This window comes from Tauraco erythrolophus, chromosome 4, assembly GCF_009769465.1.
Source record: "Tauraco erythrolophus isolate bTauEry1 chromosome 4, bTauEry1.pri, whole genome shotgun sequence".
Classification (NCBI taxonomy): domain Eukaryota; kingdom Metazoa; phylum Chordata; class Aves; order Musophagiformes; family Musophagidae; genus Tauraco; species Tauraco erythrolophus.
In genome coordinates this window covers 65,318,268-65,327,150 of record NC_141468.1, presented here as the reverse complement: position 1 = coordinate 65,327,150, position 8,883 = coordinate 65,318,268, and the positions used below count along the sequence as shown (strand labels likewise).

Genomic DNA, 8,883 nt, shown 5'->3' with positions numbered 1-8,883 from the left:
GATGGAATTAGCTACTCTAATTTCTACCAGATGCCAGCAGTGTTAAAAGACAAGCTGAAGTAAGCTACTTTTCACTGAGTGAACAGCGAGCCTTATATTCAGATGCCCTTAATTCCTCCCTGATTGCATTGCCCAGCATTTGATACTGGCTTTCCCTCAGGCTCGAGATGTGCCACACCAATAGGAAGTACTGGGAATCGGGCCGTGGGTGGAACTGAGATGTGTGGGCATTGGTGTGCTATAAACTCATACTCTCACTAACTATGCTGACCAGCCAAGCCTCTGGATTTAAAATTAATTGAAAATGACTTTTGAGACAAATGATAGGATGGGATGGGATAGGAAAGGAATTCCCAGTAGATCCAAAACAGGCTGCGGAACCTTAAATAGAGAATAACAAAAGATAAAGTTTTGATTTATGATGAGCTGTCTAATGGGATTCTCCAGGGATGGGGTATGATAGATGAAATAACGACCAAAACCACAGAGTTAAAAAAATGCTAATGAAATCTGCAGTTAATACCAGCTTGGGATGATAAAGACATACCAAAGATAACAAAAACTACAGTCAAAACCACCTAGAGAGAATAAAAGCAGCAGAATATCATGCTGTAGAAGATGTGGCCCAATGCTCTCAAGAAGAAATTTCTCCAAAGTCAGCTCATAGGGAATTTCCAGCAAATCAATAAACCTGAAAGAAACCTAGGAGTAACAGAGGACAGTAAATAAAACCTGGTCGTATGAGATCCAGTAACAGCAAAACACAAAAGCTCTGGGAGAAGTGAAACTAGCAGTGCCTTTATGGTTGTGTTCCCTGATGTCTCGTAATACGTGAAACCAGTTTAAGTCTTCAGCTAGTTCCATTTTCCTATTTTCTGTTTGCTATTTACACTCTCCATCAACTAGTACATGCTGAGGTTGTAGTTCGGTAGCACCTTTAATAAGGATTCTCTTCCCACTTTCACTTATCTGGTAGGAAATCAGCATTTTTGAAAGCTCTGTCCTGGTGATCAGTATGACCTACATAGGTCAAGGAAAGTTATTTCTTGGAATAAGGTGGCAGACTCAAACCTGTATACACATACAGATATATACACAGAGAAAGAAGAATCAAAGTTAATAAAAAAAACCAACTGGTTCTTATTCTCACATAAGCCAGAGGAAAATATTTTGTCTTCTCTTGGCTTGTTCTCCGTGAAAAGGCATTTGGTATACAGATGTTACCACTAAATACAGACCCATTCTCAAATTCCTGTAACTGGAGGTTGATACAGGCATCGTAGTTACCCATTTCTCATTTGCATTGGAAGATCATGGCCAGTGTCAGCCCATTTTTTCCTCACTGAAAACAATCTCATAAATATAAAAAAAGAGGAAAAGAAAAAGAATTCTTAAACTCTTAAAGCTTCCTGTACGTCTTTTTTTTTTTTTTTTTTGGGGGGGGGGGGGGGAAGTATACTATTGCTACCTTTTACAGAGTATTGTGAAGGGAGACTTACTTTAAGAATGTCTTTTGTTGCATTTTGAGATTCTGGAGCAAAAGGCATTCTATTTTAAGCGTAGCATGCTTACTGTCACTTGATTTTCATGGCCTGCTTTCCTGACTGACAAGTAAAGCTGCTGCCTTGCTGAAGCAGAGAACATTTGGAAACAAAAGTGTATCCTGAATACTGAGGAAGCACTAGAAGTCTGAACACAGTGGACTTTTAACTTCTATGTTTTCTTGTTCTATGCCTTGTTGCTGCATACTTTTTAAATTAAAACAAACCCTTCCCCAAGCTTAATGAGAGATTCAAGTAATCTATTTCTCCCTTTACTCATGTGGCCCTCGTTATTGACACCATTTACCTCCCCCCGCCCTTGCTTTTTTTCCTAGTTGTTTTTTTCCTTCTTATTTCTGCTTTAATTGCTTAAGTTTATAATTAAGAATACGGATGCAATACTGGTTCTGTTAGAATTCTTACAAACACAAAAAATGTTTTTGTCTTCTTTTCCTCTTGGTATCACAAAGAGCTTGAGCAATCCTTCTGTCACGTTCATTGATCACAGCAATGCACAGAGTATTAAAAGAAAAGTGTTTTATCTTTTTCCAAACCCAGTGATTCCAATGGACTGGGAATATGGCCAGATGAGAATCCACCTGTCACACTTCCCTTTTGCCGTTCTCTAGTTGGCTGTCACTGAATCTTTACTACATCACATATTATCCTCTCCTTTGCTGGCAGCTGCCCTCTTCTCTGTTTTGGCCCCTACTCTCAACTGCAATATTGTACTGTATTTACTGAACTGTAAATTAAATCATAGAATGGTTAGGGTTGGAAGGGACCTCAAAGATCATCTCGTTCCAAACCCCCTGCCATGGGCAGGGAAATCCTCCACTACACCAGCTTGCCCAAAGCCTCATCCAACCTGGCCTTGAACACCTCCAGGGATGGGACATCCACAACTTCTCTGGGCAACCTGTTCCAGTACCTCGCCACCCTCAATGTAAAGAATTTCTTTCTTATATCTAACCTAAATCTGCCCTCTTTCAGTTTAAATCCGTTGCCCCTTGTCAAAAGTCCCTCTCTAGCTTTCCTGTAGGCCCCCTTTAGGTACTGGAAAGCTGCTACAAGATCACCCCGGAGCCTTCTCTTCTCCAGGCTGAAGAGCCCCAACTCTCTCAGCCTGTCTTCATAGCAGAGGTGCTCCAGCCCTCTGATCATCTTCGTGGCCCTTCTCTGGACTCGCTACAGTAGCTCCACGTCCTTCTTGTGTTGGAGACTCCAGAGCTGAACACAGTATTCCAGGTGGGGTCTCACGAGAGCTGAGTAGAGGGGCAGAATCACTTCCCTCGACCTGCTGGCCACGCTCCTTTTGATGCAGCCCAGGATACGGTTGGCTTTCAATCAGCAAATGAATAAATAGCACTAGGGAGACATACCATGTCAAGGGACTTTGAAACCACCCTTTTGCATACATCAAGCATTCCCGACCCTCAAAAACATACGAAGCCTATTCAAAAACATACGAAGTTTACCAGGGGAATAGGCTCACTTTGCATAACAGGAAACTACTCTATCCAGGAAATCGTTGTCTGGCCAGAAAGCTGCAGCCTCTGGCCCACAATGGAATAACTTCAAAAAGGGCTGCTGATTCCACGAAGATGCCATTTGGGTACAGAATACTTGTTAGAGGCTGTATTTTATATTTTTCACGTCACCTTTCATACAGCTGCACTGTGCTCACCTTTCCTTGGCCACGTTCAAAAACCACGTACCTTCCTAGAGGGTCAGGGATCCATCCAAATCCCTTCACACGGCCAATTCACCCAGTCTGAGGTGCCACCACTTCTGAAAAGGCGTATTTGTTTCGAAGAGCCTTCTCTAAGCGGGCCAAGTGGGTAAAACCAGTTCGCGTGGCCTCAAGCGCACAAGCCCCCCGCTCCCCAGGCACCGGCTCCCCTCCGCCCGGGCCGCCGCTGGGCGTCGGCCTCTTCCGCCTCCCGCCGCTGCCCTCGGCTCAGCGCAGCCCCGCCCCGAGCGGCGGCGGCGGCGGCACGACCTGGGACCCGTGCGGTGCGCGGCGGCGGCGGCATGGCCGTGCCCTGGGCTCTGCCCGCGCCCCTCAGCCCGGCGCAGCTGAAGCGCCTGGAGCAGCACCGCTACAGCGCGGCCGGGCGCTCGCTGCTGGAGCCGTGGCTGCAGCCCTACTGGGCCTGGCTGGTGGAGCAGGTCCCGCTGGGGCTGGCCCCCAACGCCATCACGCTGGGCGGCCTCCTGCTGAACTGCCTGACGGCGCTGCCGCTCATCGCCTGCTGCCCCAGCGCCACCGAGCAGGTACCGCCCGCCACGGCCCGCCGCCGCCTCTCTCTCTATGTGAGAGCCCGACCTCTCCGCCCGCCCGCCCGCCACTGTCTGCTCCCGGCGCGGGACCCCGTGCCCTCTCGCCCTGCGGGCGCCGCAGCTCGGCCCCGGGCGGCCCGGTGCGGGGGAGCCGCCGCGGTACCGCCGGACAGCGCCCGGGCGCTCGGGCCCGTGCCCGCCGCAGGGCGCGGTGCGCTGCCGCTTGCGGCTCCGCCGCGGTCACACGCCGGGCCCGGCCCGGCCCGGCCCGGAGTAGTCGGGGCTGAGAGCGCCGCGGGTTTGCCTTGAGAAATCGGGGGAGCGGCGATGGGGGGGGTCACGCTTTGGGGTGGCGGGATCAAGCCGGAGATGGGTGTCAAGGTTTGGATGCTGAAATGCTGGGAGGATGATGTGAAAGGGCTAGTTTCGGTGGGCTCCTCTCTCCTCCCCAGCCCTTCGCTGGCCAGGGGTCCCCGTGGGGACGGGGCTCTGACCGGGTGCTTGGCCCAGGCCAGACCCCAGCCTCCTCCGGGGACCATCACACGTCCCACACGTGTGCCTCTGCCCGGACAGCTTGCTGGGAGGGAGGCATAAGCAGTGCCAATTCCCGTTTCAAGAAGAAGGCTGTAACAGAGGGTCTGCGGAGGTAGAAACAGCCATTTGCCAGCCCGGAGAGAGGGTTTGGATGTGCCCAGGAGCAGGGCAGGGCTGGCAACCAGGCACGGCTGACGCCAAGTCAGCATCACGGAGTTCAGAGTCGAGGTTGGGCTGTGTGGCAGGTGTGTCAGCTGACAGCAGCTCAAATTCTTTCTGTCCTCACGTGGGAAACATCTAGGCTTTAGCTTCTAGAGGGAGCAGTCACACAAAAGTGGACCAATGCTGCTGTTGCTTAAACTGGGTTTCCTCTGGTTTCGCTGGTAATTCAAGGAGCCCTGTCGGAGCTTCCCAGCCTGTTACGAGTTTCCCAGTGCAGAGGTTTCATGGTAGTTAGTGTGGGAAATATCAGGGAAAATGGCTTTGTGTAGGTAATATAGCTTGAAGAGTGGCTGTTGTTTTTCTTGTGGGCTATGTTCATCTTATTCTGATGGGCTTAAATCCCAATGGCAGAGGTGGTGGTTTGTTGGGGTTTTTTAATAACTTAGGTGTACTTTGGTGAGTGTTCTTGTTGGTGGAGCACCCTCCTTTTTCTGTAGTTGCTTTGCTCTTTGTGTTAGCAGAGGTGTTTGTGGCAGACATTATCAGGAAGCGGATCCAGAGCAAAACTGACATTGCTTCGGTCTAACCCTAATCACTTCCCTGATTGGCATCACCAGGCAGAGGAACTCTCTGGCCCTGCAGGCAGTGGGAGAAGGGAGGATAGAGATGAGAGCGAATGGTTGGAAAATGCAGATTGTCTTCTAGTGGCACTTTCAGAATTAAATTGCTTGTGGAGCTCATACCTTTAGCTTAGTTTTGTGATGTAGATATCAGTTGTGTGCCAGCTATGTGTCTGGATGTTCACTTTAGCTTTTTCCTATTTAGGAAAAAAAAAAAGCAGAAAGTAAATTTTAAGTTATTTTTCCCTTAAGGACTCTTGTACAAAGTGAAAGAGGTTGTGTTGCAGACATCCAGGGAATTATTCCTTCCAGGAAAGCTTAGGTTGAGTTTTAGGAACTTTACTGGTTTTTGGTTTTTTTTTTTTTTTATTGTTGAAGGTGAATTTTATAAGAACCTACAACTTGGACTAAACTTCCTTGTTCAGATATCAGTATATCCTTTATAAATACATAGTGTAAAGCCAGACTCCTTATCCTATTGTTTTTTTCTTGCCTCTGTGCTATGAGAATAGCCCCTGCTGTCTCATGCAGCATCACTTAGGGCATCATTATCTCCCTTCAGCTTGTTTAAGGACTCAGCTTGTCTTCCACCTCAGATGTCATGTGTCTGGATGGCTTTTTTAAAAAGCTAAAAACTGTTGCAACACTAATAGGTGCTAATATGTACTGTTGTAATATTTACTTTGTACTTTTGACTTGGATGAAGTCCAACCTGCATGAAGAGGCTGGACAGGCTAGGGGAAAGGTGGAACTGAAAATGATATTAAAGGTGATTGAATCACAGGCTTGAACTAATAGCATAGTGCACTTCAGCATCACCTCTCTATGCTGCCAGGCCACCTCTTCCATTCATGAACAAGTCTTCATTACCTGATGGACTAACAAGAACTTGTTACATTCTTTTGGTGGAAGTGTAGGAGCGCTGGATAGAAGACACAGATGAAATAACAAGCAGGTTTTGGTTTTAGGTGTTTGTGGGTTTTTTTTTTAGAGTTGGTTTGTGCAGTTGTTTCTGGTTTTGTTTTTTTTTTTTTTTTTTTTCCCTAACCAGTCTTAAGTGGGCCATTTCTTTTAGTCCTTTATTGAAAACACTGAAGTCTTGGTGTTTGTACAAACCATCCAAAACAAGTGAGACAGCTGAAATCCCTTGGAGAGTAGCTGCTAGCAGATGCTTGAAAAGAGATCTTTCCCCAGTGTACCCTTCCAGCTGCCAAAGGACTCTGGTTTAGGGGTTTCTCAGTGAGGAATTCTGCTCAGGTTACCTGCTAGAACACCACCTGATGGATCTGTTTCCCCACAGACATCTTCCACCTCATGTTTTTGCCTTTTGAATTATTTGGTTTGAACCCATTTGCACTTTCAGTTTTCATTATGTCCTACTGCAGTGAATTCCACAATTTAATAACACTTTCCCCCCCTACACACACAATGCAATTAAAGTCTAAAACCATACAATGCTCTCTTGTTCTCTTACTGTGTAGCTGTTATTTCCCTATACACTATTCTTTTTATCTTCGTCAGCATCCATAGTCACTAAAAGCCAGTTTGTTACTGACTAGCATAATATGTTTTGGCTTTATAAAATATTGTCTGCTTCAGTAGTGTCTGTAGGAACATGGGTTGTATCATTGTCTCCCGTAAATGCACGTTTCAACATAAGCCTTATTTTTTAGCTAAGCCATTAGCAGACTGCAATCCTGAAGTGCTGTTGTAACTAAAATCCATGTGTGTAGGTTTTTGTAGAATGTTTGTCCAGTTTCTACTTTTTGTCACTGACAAAAGTAACTGACATGTTAATTTTTTCCTTGCATGAACACTAGGACTAAAACTGACTAAATATAATTCTCTATCTTTTTAAAAGAAGGAGGGGAAGCTGTGATCCTGCTGCTTTCAGGGTTGTTCCTGGACAAGCACAGCCACAAGTCTCTCTAAAATACCATGGGAATCTAGAATTTTAGACAGACATTCATGCTAACAGTAATTGTTACTTTGCATTGAATTTATGTCTATTTTTTAAAAATTTTCTAGCAGCTACAGCAGAGTCTAAGCAAAGAGCCCTCCAAACTGACCTCAGCTTCTTAGGTTCCATTATATAATTTCTTTTTTTTTTTAAAGACTTTGTTTCTGTTTTCTATAATTTCCTGAAGGTTACTGGTAATAGAGGAAGTCAGGAAGAGAAAAGCATGGATTATAGATTTGCAGTTTGGGCAGTGATGGTGGAAGGGGGCAGGGGCTCAAGGGCTCTCATGCAGAGAGCAGAGGGAGAGAGGGGAGACTTGTCGTGGCTAACTCTGTAGAATTTCTTAAGAAATGGTGTAGTGAATTTACAAAAGGGTGCCATACCTTGCTGAAACTTGCTGTTTAGAAAGTCATACATCCAGGGAGACCAAAAATCAGGGGAAGGTCTAGATGACTCCAGCTAGCTCTACTATTAAGTATTCGGAGGGAGAGGAATGTTGGTGAGGTGCTGTCTCTGCTTCTCTCTCTTTTTAAAAAACTTCCTTAAAAAAAAAAAAACAAACCACAACAAAACAAACAAAAAAAACCCTACCCACCTTTTAAACTGGAAGAGGGATTGTCTTGAGTTTTTCCCTGTCAGAGGGAGAAATGAGGGGAAGATACTGAGAGGCATGACATTATGTGAACAGCAAGGGCACAAGTGAGCTTTTTGGGAGAGAGTATAAAGTAGAAAAGAGGGTGAACTAGAGTAGCTGGTATGAACTGGGGGCATGGGGGTGTGAAGGAAGAAGCATTAAGCCCCTGACCTGGTAGAGGAGAAGCACTGAGCAGGGTGGGGAATCCAACCAATACCCAGGAGTGACGAACGGAGCACTCAGCAGTGAGTGGAAGAAAGAGGTGTTTGGCATAAAGTAATACAGTGAAGGTTCAGGAACCTTGACACAGAAAGATGGGAGCTCCTTCAGAGGGAGCTTGTTGGGGAGAGGAGGATGCTAAAGGAATGCAGGGAGTCCCTGGCGTGCATGAAATGCACTTGGGCTATAGTATGATTATTTGATGTTTTTATTTTTATTTTTTTCCTCCCTGCCTTGTCCCCCTACTGTAATGCAGGTTTAAACAGTCCCTTCCCTTCTCCTGCTATTAGTAGTTGTGCATAATGCTTTGTGCTGAACAGAAGTGAGGGAAATGATCCATGTTAAGGGGGAAGAAGGAGAGAGTCCAGTAAAAATGTTTCTCTCTATTTTGGATCTGTTCCGGAGAGGGGCTTTGTAAACTAGGGCAAAATTAGTAGCTGTGAATTGAGGAAGCGAGATTATGACTAAGTATGATGAGTAATTAAGGGGGGCTGAATCTTTAAATATTGTGAAAGCTTGGGCTGGTGAACTATCCAAGCTTGAGAGCTTTGTTTGAAATAAGTGGTAAGGGGTCTCCTTGGCACGTGTAGGCTTTTGCAGCTGTCCATGCTCTTTTGTGAGGTGTAATCACGGGAGCAGAAGAATAAGGACTGCTGTTCAACCTGCGCTTTTTTCCTGAAGGAGAGGCATGCCACACATGCCTGTCAAACACTATATGCACGTGGTTTTGTTTTGACACCCTCTGGTTCAGTAGCTGACCAGACCTGCTGTACCAGATCTGTGTGTGACAAGATTCTGTGGCTGTATCATCTTCCAGACATCCTTTTTAATTGAAGCAGAGAAGCGTGTGTTCCGCCCCCCAGCTTCCCCCAGGTTTGTGTTCTCTTCTAGTTCCATGAGAGTAGCATCTAGCTCCAGCCAAATAATACA

General features: G+C 46.1%; 1 protein-coding gene across 2 annotated transcripts in view; it reads left to right on the top strand.

Annotated features, from left to right (window-relative positions):
* Positions 1-3,563: 3,563 nt before the first annotated feature.
* The window catches only part of CHPT1 (choline phosphotransferase 1), a 21,019-nt gene continuing 15,699 nt past the window's right edge, over positions 3,564-8,883 (top strand). The window contains exon 1 of one of the 2 annotated variants that reach the window (XM_086610331.1): positions 3,564-3,818. In XM_086610331.1, coding sequence (XP_086466457.1) covers positions 3,576-3,818 — 243 coding nt within the window. In that variant the 5' untranslated portion in view covers positions 3,564-3,575. The remainder of the gene's footprint in view (positions 3,819-8,883) is intronic. The other variant, XM_086610330.1, reaches the window with a different exon arrangement.